General features: G+C 57.5%; 1 protein-coding gene across 1 annotated transcript; it reads right to left on the bottom strand.

Moving 5' to 3' along the window:
- Positions 1-386: 386 nt before the first annotated feature.
- Positions 387-14961, bottom strand: PINK1 (PTEN induced kinase 1). The gene is made up of 8 exons (XM_028512313.2): positions 14527-14961; positions 9765-10052; positions 8268-8368; positions 5106-5288; positions 4301-4464; positions 3256-3383; positions 2651-2887; positions 387-1798 (listed from the first exon to the last, which is right to left on the bottom strand). The coding sequence occupies exons 1-8, from the start codon at positions 14911-14913 to the stop codon at positions 1541-1543; spliced, it is 1746 nt and encodes a 581-aa protein (XP_028368114.1). The 5' UTR covers positions 14914-14961; the 3' UTR covers positions 387-1540.
- Between the last annotated feature and the right edge of the window lie 481 nt (positions 14962-15442).

Raw genomic sequence — 15442 nt, 5'->3', positions numbered from 1 at the left:
GAGGTGTCCGGTAATGACTGGGTACGAAATCGTAAGTGGCCTCTTTCAATTCTGCCGAAGACTGGGCTGGACTCTGGCTGTGAAATGCCAGGGTTTCCAAGCTTCTCAGGGGCGAGGGGACGGCTAATGACACACTGCGGCCCCGGGGAACCACTGAAACGGGAAACCTCAGGTGACAGCGCCCGCCTGTATAACAGACCCGCGCAATTGCTGGGTTGAAAAGAACCTTAAATGTGTGTTCACTTGTTTCCGGGAATAGCTGTGTTTCTAAAAAGCAGGTGCAAAATTATATGCGAAAGCCTTTCTCCATTGTTGATCTCTGCCCACAAAATTTCCTTTATGGTAAAAGAATCAGTCTTAAAGCCAAAGACTTCAAGGCACAAACGTACTCTGCGGTTGTAAATGCGCGTTTAATTCTTCGCAGTCCCTGTGAGAAACGCTGTCAGAAGGAAGCTGGCGAGCACGAAACACTACACTGTTAATTCCCACGGCGTCTGTGTCTCAGCTCTGCTAGACCCCGCTCAGCGGCCGGAGGAGCCCCTGGACATGCCCGCTCAGAAACTCCCGGCCCGTTCGGGACGCACAGCGGCCGTGCAGAGCGCCCTGCTGCTCAGGCCTGCGCCGTTATCCATCCTGACACCTGGCCCTGCTGACCTGTGCAGGTGTTTGCTTTAGCTCAGGTAACACGCCCCCACCAGCACCGCCTTGGCCGGGATCCTCTCTAAAGTGGGGTGCAGGTCCAGCCCCCCTTGGCCCAGCCTCATCTGACGGCCCAGCTCTGCCACGAGATCCTCAGAGGAAGGTGAGCTAAGGCAGGGCTTTGTGGTCGGCAGTTAACACCTGAGTGTGTCTTCTCACCTGGTGCAGGGAACGCCTCCCTGTGGACTTGGGGCATGCATGCACAGAGAGGCCAGGGACCAGTCAGCGCTCCTTTGGAGTGAGACGCTTGAACTCAGCTAGGCCCGGGGTCAGCAAACTACAGCCTGAGGGCCAGCCAGCCTGCTGCCTATTTTTTCTATGGCCTGCAAGCAAAACATGGTTTTTACGTTTTTAAATGGTTTTTTAAAATTAAGGCTATTTGACACATGAAATTCACATTTCAGTGTCCAAAAACCAGCCTAATTACCAGCACACAGCCACACTTGCTCGTTTGCGTATCTGAGACTGCTAGTGTGCTATGTGGAGAGCTGGGCAGCCCTGACAGCTGGGGTGTGGACCACCAGGCCCTCTAGAGGGGAAGTCTGCCGACCCCCGTCTCCGCCAGTTCCTTCATTTACAGGGACGAGGACCTCAGACCACGCAGGTTGTACGACCCTCCAAAGTCGCACGGCTAGAGTTAACAGCGACAGACCTCGAACTCCACTCAACTCGTTCCTCCCATCTGCCACACCAGAAGCCATCTCTCCCCCCGAGCAGCCCCCTCTGCACAGTCTTTCCCCCCGACTCCTCCCCTCCCCGCGGACCCCTCCCTCAGCATGCACAGACCATCACGACATAGGTGCTGCCAAGCTCTTTAGTGATTCGCCCGCCACATCGGCCGTCACGGGGCTGCCCTCCAGGAGTCCAGGAGGAGGGCTGCCTGGCACAGCGCCTCGTACTCCAGGTTGGCCAGAAATAACATCTTCATTTTTGTCTCCACGCAGCTCTTCTCCGCAAGCCTGTCGGCCAACAGAGTGGCCGCCGACTGCTGGAGGAGCCAGCCGATCATCTCGTCTAGTTTCGGGTTCTTCAGGGCCAGGGTGTGTTCGCCCCAGAGGCTCAAGTGAAGCACGTTAGCAGCTACGCGGGCAGACGGTCTCTGCAAGGGGGAGGGAAGCTGAGGCTCAGAACGTGGACCACAGTGTTCGGCCCACAACCCTCTTCCCTAAGGAGGCCTCTTTCCAGGCTCTTCCCTGCTCTGGCCCCACCCACGTTCTTCTCCACCCTTCCCTCTCCTGGCCCTGGCTGGCTGCTCCCTGCCCACGCTCCAGGATTTCCACGTAGACAGATCTGCCCGGGGACAGCGTGCTCCCAGCTGGAAGGGCCTCCCCATTACGGAAGGCCCACAACCCACGACCGCCCACTGCTGCGAGCCCCGTCTAGAGCGAGGAGCTGGATCTCACAGCAGCCGGCAGCCGCGCGCACTACCGTGGTCCCGACAGCACGCTGGGCGCTGGGGCAGCTGAGTGGAAGAAGGGGAACTGGAGCCCGGGCCTCCTCTGCTCCTTCCACTAGGCGCATGCCACCTGAACGGGACCCACCCCTCCAACGGCGGCTCCATGCGGGCGAGCCTGTGGGTTCCTTCACAGGGACCCCGGGTGTGCAGCTCCGCTCTCACGGATGTCTTCACGTGCTGTCTCACTAGAGCTCAGCCGTTTCCAAAGACCACATCTCCACTAGACAGTTCTTAAAAATGCATCTTTTCCTCTCTGAGCACCTTAAGCAACTGAAGCCAAGGAGAGTTGAATTGCTGGAACTCTAATTTGGTGGCTAGCTCCCTACTCCAGTTCATACTGAAATCAAGTTTGTTCTCCTGTACTTGGCCTTTCTGTCTCCGTAAGACAGAGGAGCTGTCAGTCACAAGAATGCTTGCCCAAACCTGACCTGTACGCTGAGGTTTCCACTCGCAAAACCCCTGCAAAACCCCTGCAAAGCCAGGGGCCGGCCTCACCTTGCTGGCATCCCGCTGGAGCAGCGACCTCACCAGCTGTCTCACACCCAGCGGCACCGACTCGGGCAGTGCAGGCAGCTGAGCCTCTTGGTAGCTGCGGCTTTCGAGGTGGACCCCGCCCCGGCCGTAGAAGGGGTTGGCGAGCCCGAAGATTTCGTAGGCGAGGGCGCCCACGGCCCAGGCGTCAGCCTTGCTGTAGTCGACCACGGTCCTGGGGCCAGGGCAGGCCGTGGCCACCTGCTCGGAAAGTGGTGGGTCAGTGTTCACGCTGCTGGTACTTCTAAGCTATCCCGCTCCTGCATGGCCCCTGATTCGTGGGCTAATCGGAGCTTGGTCCCAAGGAACCGAGGGTTGGAGTGAGCTGTAGCCCAGACCCAGAACCTGATTCAGCCGTCTGCTTTGTGCTGACAGAACTCGCACCTCCCAGGAATACTGGGGAGACGCAGGGTAGAGCAAAGTGGCCGGGGGGGGGGGGGGGGTCTCCTGCCAAGCAATGGGCCCTAAAGGACGGAGCAGGTGAGGAGATAACGGGGGATCGAGTCTCATTCCATCAGTGGGAACCCCGGAGTCGCTGCCGACGGCGGGGCACGCCCACCGGGACTCACCTCGGGAGCCATCAGGCTGCTGTTGCCGCCCAGGTCCACGTACCAGCTGGGGAAGGGCAGCTGCAGGCCGACGCGCTCGTCAGCCAGGCAGCAGCCGAAGTCCGAGATCACCAGCCAGGGGCAGCCGTCTGGGGAAGGGACAGGACACGTAAGCCGCTGCTGCTCCGTCTTTCCTCTGAGAGGCCCCCGTGTCCTGACCCGAGCCGCCATGAAGACACCGGTGAGAGGGGCTCCGGACTGGGCCAGGGGAGATGGGAGGGCCCCCGGCCCGCTGAGTGGCAGGGCCAGCCCCGCGAATACAGAGGCGCCCTAGGAAACCCAGGCTCCCAGACACAGCCCCAGGCGAAGAGCGGGGTGCGCCTGGCTCGGTCTCCACAGCGCAGTGACTGGACCTGCCCCAGGACGGAGGCTGCCCGTCACTGACTCAGCATCGTGCTGGGCTCACATGGCCCTGACGGCCTTTATACTCTGAGAAACCCCAAACGTCCAAACCTAAGAAACAGGTGCATTAGGAATTAGTTATCTGTGAAAGGATTCAGAGAGACTTCCTTTTAAAAGCCCGTTCCTTTAGTAATTTAATTGCATGTTTATTTATTTTAAACCTATTTCAAAAGTGATCAGATATGAATCTACTTTACAGTATTCGCAAACAACTAACCATCCAGTTTCTACTGGAATGCTTCCAGTGACGGGGACGTCATTATTTCCAGAGGCACCCGGGCTTGCGCTGGGACATCTTTCACAGTTTGGAAAGTCTTCCTTACACTGAGCCAAAGTCCACCTCTCTTGTACTTTTTCCAAAAAACCATCCACCAGTGAGGTGGTTCTGTAAGTGGGCAACAGAAGGAACTTGGAAATGTTAACTACCACTCCACAGATCCCACAGAGACAACAAAAGCCTCCACTCTCGAGAGATTGCACGTGTCTTGTGTGTAGAGCTAAACACAGACAGCGTGTAATAGGACACAAAAACGAAAAGGACCTGTGTTCCCAGAGCTCAGGTCTAGCGCCCCCCGGAGGCACGGAGGAGCATCCAGGCGCCTACCTGTGTCCAGCTCCACGAGGATGTTGTCGGACTTGAGGTCTCTGTGGGCCACGCCCTGCTGAACCAGATGGTCCACGCCTTCCAGGAGCTGCAGCAGCATCACGGCGGCGAGGCGGGGGCTGGGGGTGTTCTCGCGGAGGTACTGGCGCAGGGTGCAGGGGTAGCTGGGGGAGAGGGTCACGGGCCTCCGTCACACACTGACTTATTTACTGTTAGGATGACGGTCTCTCCTCCTCTTCCTGGAGCTTTCAGATTTCCTTTTGCCCCAGTGTCCTTCCCGTCCCCACCCACTACCCTGAAACGAGGAAGAGCCGGCTGCACAGGTCGGCAGTAAGGGTGCAGGAGCTCATTTCCTTAGAATGGCCACGTCGGCAGCGTCGGGGGCACAGGGGTGGAGGAGGACGGAGAACACGCAGATAAGGCAGCCACAGAGAAGGGGCAGCAGTCAACGGCACTGAAAGCGCTGGGCAGCCCTGGCTGGTGCAGCTCAGTGGACTGAGTGCCCGCCTGTGAACTAAGTAAGGGTCGCCGGTTGATTCCCGGTCAGGGCACGTGCCTGGGTTGTGGGCAGGGTCCCCAGTGGGGGTTGTACGAGAGACAACCACACACTGATGTGTAAAAAAAAAAAAAGGCACTAAGTGAACAGTGTGCTCTAAATGAAGGCAACATTCTGTTTTCCTGGAAAACGTCAAGGCAAGTGCCCTCGGCATGGCCTTCTCTCCCCAAGTGCGAGGACCCCGTCCCTGCGACACAGGCAGGGACCAGTCCCACTCTCTCCAGGGCCCGCCACACACCCGCTACTCACTTCTTCATGACGAGGAACAGCGTCCGCCCGTGGCCCAGGCCCCCGGGGTTAAGGCGTGGGGGCAGCACATCCGGGTAGTCGGCCAGGGCCCCCGGCAGCAGCGGCACAGACGAGGTGAAGGCGCGGAAGACCCGGATGACGTTGGGGTGAGGGGCCAGTTGCTTGGGCCCGCTCGTGGGTTTTCTGTTTCAGCCAAAGGGACAGACGTATGAGGCCAGTGACAGACAGAGCAGTTGGAAAGATAGTGATCTGAGGCCACAAGAAATACTGCCATTCATTCATTCACCCGCTTACTTTTCAAACGTTTACTGCAGGTCTGCGTTCCAGGCATGGAGCCTGGTGTTAGAGTGAGAAACCATTAAGGAGACTCGTGTGATGACTGCACCAGCCAGTCTGTCTGTCTGTCCAGCCACCCATCCGTCCCTCGATCCCTCCCGTGTGGCTGACACAGTGGTGGGGAGCCCCCGGAGCCAGACCGCCTGGGCTGGGAACTGCAGGTGGGCCTTGGCAAAGTTCCCTCACTTCTCGGTGCTCAGTCTGAGTGCCAAAGGGGGAAGGTGGTCACGCACCTCGCGAGGTCGGCAGTGCTAGTTAAGAAAGGACCTGGAATGTCTGTGAGTCCGAGTCCTTGCACTAACACTTGGTGTGGAAGATGAGCTCAGTACACCTTTGCTGAACGGACGGACAGACACAGACGGCTGGTAGCAGCGCTGTCACCTGCCGGCCCTCCCCACCCTCCTCCTCCAGGGGCCGCCCCCACAGCCCTGCCGAGCATGGGGATGTGCTTCCGATTGCATGGCTGCCTGCTGCGTACCAGCTCAGCCCGTCAACCAGAGACGACTGGACGAAGGGGTGGGACCTGACCCAAGCGCCACGAGCCTGCAGTCACGTCAGAGACCCGGTGGCTGGCGGGAAAAGGGAAGGGGCGAGCTAAATTCTCTCTCTGAGGGGCACGAACGAGGGCGCGTGGCGGTGGCCTGGCAGCCAGCAGTGGAGCTGGCGAGAGGGTGACATGAGGTTCGCTTGGGGCCGTTGGAAGGCCAGGGTGTGCGAGCCGAGGGCACCCGGACAGAAGAGCCGTGGGGTGAGAAGAGCGGACACCGAGTGGCAGAGAGAGGAGAAGGGAGAAGCAGCCCAGCGACAGTGGGACAGCGTTCAGGGAGCAGGCGCCTGCCGTGTCCTCAGAGCTGCCTCGGTCGGTGCCCCAGCGTGGCAGACCCAGCCCACGTGGGGCCTTCTGCTCCTCCTCTCGACTCCACCCCAGGGGCCCTGTCCTGCGCAGTCCCAGGGGTCAAAGCGTCGTTCCCTGGGGAAAGCGCTGCCCAGCTGTCACGAGAGCCCAGAGGAGGAGTGTGGCTGTGCTGGGAGAGGCGTGCGTGTGGGTGTGCTTGAAGTGAGACCTGGCCCAGGACAGGAGGCTGTGGGGAGGGCAGCCCAGCAGCGCTAACTGCACACACAGATGCAGGAGTCATGGAGGAGCCGGGTGCCTCGGGGGAGGGCAGTGGGGATCCAGTATGTGAGCGTGGTGTGTCCCTGGGACAAGACCAGAAATCAGGTGGGAGAAGAAGTGAGCGGAGCAGACACAAAGGACTGATCTGAGGTCCCCAGGTGAGCAAAGGCTCAGCAGAAATACACCTGGGGCACTCTCAGGGAAGAGTGTTTCCCTGAGACAGGGTTAGATGTCGCCAGAACTTCAGGTAACGGACCTTCGACCACGAGCATCCAATCACTCGACACACACCCCCAGTGCTGTGGGGAACGCGGTAAACAAAACCTGACAGCCCTGGCTCAGAGGGCGCACCGCACAGCTGGAGACACAGTGAGTAAACAGACAAAGACATCGCCCTGGCTGGTGTGGCTTGGGATTGAGTGCCAGCCTGCAAACTGAAAGGTCACGGGTTTGATTCCCAGTCAGGTCACATGCCGGAGTTGCAGGCCAGGTCCCTGGGTTGGGGTAAGAGGAAACTCTTTCTCTCTTGCACAACCCTTCCCCTCTCTCTAAAAATAAATAACCTTAAAAACATAAGAAACGATGTAAAAAAACAAAGACACCTGTGATTTACAGTCAGATGGGGACAGGTGCCAAGGCAGGGCACAGCACTGGAGAGTGGCAGGGGCTGCTTCAGACGCTGGGCAGGGCTCTCTGTGCCAGAGACGTTGTGCTCCAGCCACGCAACAGCACCCCGAAGGCAGCTGGCATTCAGTGGCCCACTGGTCCCTACCGAGGAATCGCAAGAGGGTGGCAGCGCTGAGCCCACAGGCCTGCGCGGACCCTTGGTCACACGAGCCTTCCAAGCAACGGAAGGGGTCTTCCCCGTGTGTTTCCCTAAGTCCCGCTTCTACCTTCCTGCCTCTGCCAGAAGCAGGCCTGCAAGCCAGTCCTCCAGTCCATCACCAAAACCAGGCAGGCCCACCTCTTCCTGGTGGCCTACAAGTGTCACAGTGAGCGCAGGTGCCTCCGCTGTCCCAGCTCACACACGTGGACACGGGACTTGCAAAGCCACTGCCAGCCCGGCTGCCGTCCACCCGCTCTTCCCCAAGAACAATGCCTTTTTCCTGCTGCTTTGCTGAGCTACTGCCCATTCACCCTCAAAAAGCAGCAAGAAGTGGCCCTTTAAGAGGGGACAAGAGGCCTTTCTGAATGGCCCCACCCGCACCACATACACACCACCTCTGGACTCTGGACACACCATTCTAGAACACACCACCCCTGACTCTGCTCCTGAGGTGTCCGGCTGCTGGGCCTCACGGAGAACTGGAGAAGAGGCCTTTTTAAAATCTCGGCACCGCTAGGTGTGCTGCGGCTACCAGAGGAAAGGATGTCACCCCTGCTGGGAGCAGAGTCGGTGCTCCACATGGGCGCTACTTAGGCAGAAGCAGAAATCGGGTCGATATTCCACTTTCCGAAACGGCGTTTTGGGAGGGCCTCTCCCCCGCTCCAGGGTGCACCAGCCCCGGGCACCTCCAGTGGGGTCAGGTGACCTGCAGTCACTCCCGAGGGACTCGTCTGCCCGCTGAAACCCATCACCACCCCCATCAGTCAGTCGGCATTCACCGTGCCCTGTGAGCCGTGTCAGACACTGTGCTGAGTGCTGAGGACACAGACAACCGTTGTGCTCTCAGAACACTCACATCCAGTCCGGTGGGCAGACGGGCGCTCACCTGTGAGTGACTGCTCCGTACTCCCCGGCCAGGGCCGTCCGGCTGGCTGGGACCAGCTCTCGGCCCATCTCGCTCAAGATGGCTTCGCTGGAGGAGCCGGCCTGAAATGCATCCACAGCAAACCCAGGGTTACACAGACCCGAGCAGAATGGCACGTCCAAGCCCTCCTTGTATCGGGACCAGAACGGCTACCCTGTCCAAAATTGGCTTTGACCTTCAGGATAACCTCTCTAAAGTGTCAAGCCAAGGTCAGTTTCTCCTGGGAGCAAGGGCAAGGCTGCCACCCATGCCGACTGAGAGGACGCTCCCCACACTTAAACTCGGGCCGCTCACATGCCAGGGCAGGAAGAGATGGCAAGGTGAGCAGGGCGTGGGACCCTTCTTCTGCCACAGGGCATCTGGCCACCGCCAGACTCGTCCTTGTAGGCCCCTTCAGCAGCCAGGCCAGAGCCAGACAAGCCCGCCCTGGGTAGAGCTGTGCTGACTCACAGAACAGCCTTCCTGTCCCCCAGTAAGAAACAAACAAAACACCCAGAGAGGAAAATCACCTCATTTTCCTCACTTCACTATGAACAGCTCTCGGCACCCACGAAGCTTAAGTATGGAGACCCTGTAAGAATCGAGCCTTTCAGCTGTTGTGAAGGCGACAGCTGTAGCACCCAGCCAGCGGCAGCTGTGATGCTTTGACTGGATGTTTCGTAGGCAGAGGGTCTGGCTACTTGTTAGCTATTAACGCAGCTTGGAAGTGCCGCCGTCTAGCCGCCCTGCTCCCCCAGATCAGAACGGGGCACCGCACGCACGCACTCTTCCGCACCCGGCACCAGCGGCCAGGCTGTCTCTGCCTCAGCGCTGCACAGGTGCTCCGGGTGGGAGAAAGGGAGGCAGGTCTGGGTGAATTTTCTAAACCCTCCTAGTGTAAGGGCAAGGAAAAGAACTACTCCGGATAGACAAAAAGCTTCATTTTTGTGGGGGGAATGCACTTAATTTCCCAAAGCCTTGAGTCCTCCAAGAACTGAGAGCAAGGAGGTGACGAGCCAGCCTCTGACCCGGAGGTGAGGTGGAGGTGGGTTAGGAGCTGACTGGCTCCTCCTCCCCAGGGAGGCAGGTCAGGGGGAGGGGAGAGGACGCTGGTGAGTGCAGCCGGGAAATGCACTGACCGGCCGGCCAGGACTGCCAGGTGAGAAGCCCATGGTGTAGGCCCTTGCTGCTCCAGCTGCGGCTCACAGACCGGCAGCATGGACACCACCTGGGAGCTTACTGAAGGCAGGGTCTCGGGCCCCACCCCAGACCTGCGGGTCAGGACCTGCCCATCCCCAGGTGATTCGTGGACACACTGTTTTGAGACACGCTGCTTCACGCTCCTGCGTGAGAGGGGGAGGAAGCCTAACGGTACAGGCACCCGACTGTGGAGAAGGGGGCTCTCCCTGTCTGCTTCCAGGGGAGAGCCCCACCCGGGCCCCCAGACTGGCACCGTGCGGATGAACGGCCCGCCCTTACCGAGATGTTCCACATCATCTTGATGGCCAAGGGAAAGGCGGGGGCCTGGGGAGCGCGCCCCTTCTCTGCTCCCGGCCGGGTGATGTCCGGGCCTCTCTCGGGAAGGAGCCCCGCGCTCTTTGCCTCCTCCCGGCTCCGGGGCCGCACAGGCATGGCGGCTTCGTACACAGCAGCACTGCAGCCCTTGCCGAGGGACTGCCCTATCAGGTACTCGTCCAGCTGGAAGCCCCGCCAGCGTCTGGAGTCCAGCAGGTCAGGGGGCAGCTTGCTTTTCTGTGTGAAGACCGCCTGTGAGGGCAAAAGGTGAGCGCTGTGAGCCAGGGACCGGGAAGGCTCACGTAATAGGAAAGCGGGGAGGAGGTAGAGCAGGTGGGGGGGCCCCAGTGACCACGAGCCTGGGCGCTGTCAGAACACAGCGGAGCTGGGTGTGGCTGCTCGGCCTGGGCTTGGGCCATCCAGGCTTTCTCTCCCAGCACTCAAAGAGTAATTTCCCCCAAACTCTGTTGTTTCACTGCATCGGGACAGCCCAACACTGGACATCGTCAGTTAAATTGTGCAGCTGATCCACTCCTTGCTGCCTGGCACGCCCCCAGCGCGATGCTGGAGTTCTGACTACGCAGACAGCTCCCTCTGCAGAGAGCGTGGCAGGCAGCTTCCGGGCGGGAAGCAGGGCTGTGGGTGGGCAGGGTGTGTGGTGAACGGTGGCCCCTCCACGGTGAGTGATCCTGGTCTCACTGCTGCACACAAGGGGGTGAAATCAGGAGCATCCCTGGCGCTGAGTCATTAAATCCTGTCTTCACCTCTTAGGAATCTGGTGGGCCCACCCAGGTGTCAGAAAGGAAATAAGAACGTAAGAATTCTGATGGAAACACGAGATGGAAATGCAGGTGCTGGTGGGGATGCACTAGGAAAGAGCCCATTTCCCCCACGTCTGAGGCCTTCCCTGCTTCAGGCAGTGACATCATTGGTCCAGGGGCCCAGGCTCCGCCTCCAATTCTGTCTGATCTCTGGATCCCTTCCTGTCAGCGGTTACCCCCCTCTAGACCCTCCCACTCCCCCGTCAGCCCTTCACCTGCTTCTGGGCCAAATCAAACCACTGCTTTCACGTGTCACTCACTCTTTTGTCCAGAAAACCGAGCCAGTGACGGAAAAGGTGCAGAGATTCAGAGGCATAATTGGTAGGTACAAAATAGACAGGGGGAGGGTAAGAATCACACAGGAAGTGGAGAAGCCAAAGAACTTATATGCACGACCCATGGACATGAACTAAGGGAGGAATTACTGGAGGAAAGGGGATACCAGGTGGAGGGGGGCAGAGGGGGAAAAACTGGAACTACTGTAATAGCATAATCAATAAAATATACTTTAAAAAACCCAGGACAGTGACACTGGTACACTACGGTTAACTAGACTATAGACCTGAGTTTTACCATCTTTCTAAATAAAAAAGATTTTATTTATTTATTTTTAGAGAGAGGGGAAGGGACGGAGAAAGAGAGGGAGAGAAACATCAACATGTGGTTGCCTCTCACACACCCCTAACTGGGGCCCTGGCCCGCAACCCAGGCATGTGCCCTGGCTAGGAATCAAACCAGTGACCTTTCAGTTCACAGGCCGGCGCTCAGTCCACTGAGCCGCACCAGCCAGGCCTCCCCATCTTTTTTAACCTGCACTCACTGGTGTGTGCATAGCCACGCAACTCTATCCCATGTATGGATTCTTGCAGGCACCACCACAGCTGCTCCATCACCACAAAAGAACTTTGTGTTACCTGTTTGTATCTGCCCCACTGCACTCCCCGTCCCTGTCCCCTGGCATCCCCTGATCTGTTCTCTGTCTCTAGTTCTGTTATTTAAAGAATGTTACATAAATAGAACACACAGTCTAACCTTTTGGGACTGACTTTTTTCACTACGCATAATGCCCGTGAGTTTCACTTAGGCTGCTGAGCTGCATCGGCAGTCAGTTCCTCATTACTGCTCAGCGTCTCTGTACGGAACTGTCAGTTTGTTTAGCGGTGCACTTGCTGGAGGACACTGGGGTTGTTTATACCACTTTGCTGCTGTGAGTGATGCTGCTAAGATTCTTGTGCGCGGCTTAAAAATTAAAGAACTGAGGTAGAAAATATGTGACATAGAACTGACCATTTTACCCATTTTTAAGCAGACAGCTCAGTGGCATTAACTACGGTCACACTGCTGTGTGACCACCAGCACCATCTGGCTCTGGGGCTTTTCCATCTTGAACTTAAATTCCACACCCACTAAACAGTACGTCCCCATCCCGTTTCCCCCCAGCCCCTGGCAGCCCACACTCTCCTTTCTGCCTCTGTGAACTTCCTGTGAGTGGAATCCTGCAGTCACTGTCCTTTTGTGACTGGCTCCTTTAGCATGTTGTCCCCAAGGTTCATCCATGTTGTACCATGTGTCAGAATCCCCTTTCTTTTAAGGCTGAATAACACTCCACTCATCCACTGATGGGCGCTTGGGTTCCTTCCACATTTACCTGTTGTGAATAGCAAGGCTATGAACACGGGTGTACAAATTCCTGTTCCAAGTCCCTGCTTTCAACTCTCTTGTGCATACACCAAGAGGTGGACTTGCTGGGTCACCTGGTAATCCCATTTTTACTTCTGGGAGGAGCTGCCGTACTGTTTTCCACAGCAGCAGTGGAAAGAGGGTTTTTTTTTGTTTGTTTTTAACAAAAGGTTTTTGTTTAAAATAAACCTTTCCACGGACAGGTTTTGGTTTAAATGTTTTCATTTCTCTGGGCAGTGCCCAGGACTGTGATGGCTAGGTCACGTGGCAGTGCGTGTTTCCCTGTGTAAGAAACTGCTGCTTTCCAGAGCGGCGACCACTTTTTACTCCCCCCTCTGCAGCCCAGTCTCTGCTCCCTCACCGGCACTTGGTGTCACCACTGTGTTTGATTCCAGCTGTTCCGGTCAGTACGGAACGATGTCGCACTGTGTTTTCAACCTGCGTTTCCCTAGCGGCTGGTGGTGGTGAGCATCTTTTCATGCACACGTCTGACACCTGTGTCTCCTCTGGGCGAAACACACACTCGTGTCTCTTTCCTCTTTCATAACCGAATCCCCCCTCCATGGGCCTCCATCTAAAAGGAGCAGCTGCTATTCTACTCCATACGGAATTTTCGGGTTAGAGATGTTATATCTGCTGATTTTTCTTAAAAAAAGAAATCAAACCTCTGAATTTTAAAAACTGTCAACTAAAACTTTTAAGACACAGGAGGGTGAAGAAGGGTGAGAAACGGACGTGTAGGTGGTAAGCTCAGGCGGACAAGCCCCTCCTTTAAGAAAAGCCTCCATAAATCTAAGCAGGATTATCAGGTTTCCCTCGGCTTCTGCCAGTTAAGCTGTAGCCGAAGGCAAGGACATCAGCTGGGGACTGGGCCAGACGTCACCTGTCATCCCAAACCAGCCAGAGCTCAAACACGAGACACTCTGGGCCTGAGCAACAACAACGGGGCTGGAACCGGGGAATGGGAGACACCGCTGGGCCCTTAGCTGGCGGCGTCCTCGGGCAAGCCGCCCCACCTTCCAGCCCCTTGCCTTCGACTGTAAGCTGCAGGAGCTGCACTGAATCAGCCTGGCTCCCTGGAAACGAAGGGAGCTCCGGCAGCAGATGGCCGCCACGCTTGCATGGCGACGGTGGCTCTGCCCTGGGTCTCCAGCCCGCCTGCCTGCCCTGCGGATGCCCGACTTGCCAGCCCCTGGAACTGCGGAGAGACTTCCTTAAAATAAATCTGTTTCTATGAGCACATCCCATTGGTTTTATTTCTCTGTCGAACGCTAAGAGTTTAGTAGAGTAGAAACAGAGGTCTCTGAGCTATTTTCAGCATCTTTTAAAAGTCTGAGAACCCCCACATATCCGGTCACTCCTGATTAACCCCACACAGGTTAGAAACGGGCGGGTGTGATGTATTCTCCTGCTGTTTACAGTTCTGACTTTGGCCTCAGCTGTGTTACTGTCTGGCTGAGTTGTGTCGGCAGCCTGGCTCAGTGCCAAGGGGCACAGGCTCTGGGGGGCCAGACCTCACCAGCTGTGTGATTGTGAGCAAGTTATTTTACCTCTGAGCACATGTCCGTATCCATAAATAGGGCATGACAACTACCTCAGGGATAGGGTGTCATGATTTGTCATTAATTAAAAAAAAAACTTTTATTTATTTATTTTGAGAGAGATGGGAAGGGAAGGAGGAAGGAGAGAAACAACCAATGTGTGGTTGCCTCTCATGCACCCCCTACCAGGGACCTGGCCCACAACCCAGGCATGTGCCCTGACCGGGAATTGAACTGGTGACCCATCGGTTAGCAGGCCTGCGCTCAATCCACCGAGCCATACCAGCCAGGGCTCATTAATTTTTTTTTTAATTACAAAAAGCCATTACAATGGTGCAACAGGAGGTATCATTAGCAGCCTATCTTCCAAAACATGATGTTTGAGAAGGGAAAACAGTAAAACAAATGAGGTGCTGTCCCCATGCCAGATCAGTAACACTGAACATGAACCTCAACTGGTGATTGCCAAAGAACTTCCAGGCCTGAGGAGCATAAATCTGGGCTTACCTAAATTCAGGGCTCCAGAAGCTTACCCCTCCTAGCCCCGTCCTCACCACGCCCACACCCTAGCCCCGCCCCCAAAGACCTCACGACCCCGCCCACGCCCAGGCCCCGCCCACGCCAGCTGAAGGTCCCCGTCTAAACCTGACTCTGGGCCTCGCCCCGCCCCAAGCCAGCGCTCACCTGGATCTCCTGACAGGCCGAGGCCGCCCTCCGGCCCTCCGCCTGCTTCTCCTCGATCAGGCCCAGCCCCAGCCCGAAGGCCAGAAAGACTGCACGGCCGCAAGGACCCGCGCCGCCACGGGCTCGCACCACCAACTGCCGCTGCAGCCGCGCCGCCAGCCCCGCCACCGACTGGCGGAAGAAGCGGTAGCGGTCGGGGAGCCCGAGCCCGAGCCTGCGCGGCTCCGCCACGGGTCCTGCGGCCTGGCCCGGGCGCTCTCCGCGGCCCCGGACGCCCGCGGGGCCGGGCCGCCCCCAGCCGTAGGCCGGGCCAGGCTTGGCGGTGAAGCGCAGCAGCAGCGCTCGACCCAGCTGCAGGCCCCGGCCCAGCGCCTGTCGCACCGCCATGGTAGTGCCCTGCGGACGTCCGAGACGCCGGTCACAACAAACTTCAGAGGCGGTGCCTCTACGCAGGCGCGGGCGCCGAGGGGCGGGGTCTTGCCGATCTGACCGTTCCTGCGCTGGACGCGCGAGGGCGCTCTGCGCGCACCTCGCGGTGCGTGGTCTTGCCCTTTTGCACTTTGGATGCGGGGTGGTGGGGTTTCACGTCAGGCACATCCTGAAGTGAACCCTGCTGGTCCCGGGAAACTAATATTTATTATCATCCACCGTGCCAGACTCTTTACAACTGCTAATTTATTTAATCTTCCCACTAAGAAGATATGAATATCATTTCTATATATAAGGAAACAGGCATATAAAGGGCCTTGACAGTCAGAGGTCAGTGTCAGAGCTGAGGTTAAAGTTCATGTTGTCTTGACTATTGAATTCTTCCCCTCCCCACTGCCCTTAGGCTCCTCTCTGCAAGCGTGCAATCCCCACTGGCTTCTTAGGACCCTAAGAGAAATCTCACCCAGAGGCCACATTTTTCAGCTAA

Source organism: Phyllostomus discolor, chromosome 5 (genome assembly GCF_004126475.2).
Source record: "Phyllostomus discolor isolate MPI-MPIP mPhyDis1 chromosome 5, mPhyDis1.pri.v3, whole genome shotgun sequence".
Lineage (NCBI taxonomy): Eukaryota > Metazoa > Chordata > Mammalia > Chiroptera > Phyllostomidae > Phyllostomus > Phyllostomus discolor.
Note: the sequence above shows the minus strand (reverse complement) of the source record. Positions and strands in the feature narration are given on the sequence as shown.

Bases quoted from the DNA above. Each gene is read 5' to 3' on its own strand.
- PINK1 (XM_028512313.2), bottom strand. From the start codon at position 14,913: ATGGCGGTGCGACAGGCGCTGGGCCGGGGCCTGCAGCTGGGTCGAGCG. The intron at 10,053-14,526 runs GTGAGCGCTGGC...TTGCCCTCACAG, and splicing joins CGGCCTGTCAGGAGATCCAG to GCGGTCTTCACACAGAAAAG. The intron at 5,289-8,267 runs GTGAGCGCCCGT...TGGCTGAAACAG, and splicing joins TACGGAGCAGTCACTCACAG to AAAACCCACGAGCGGGCCCA.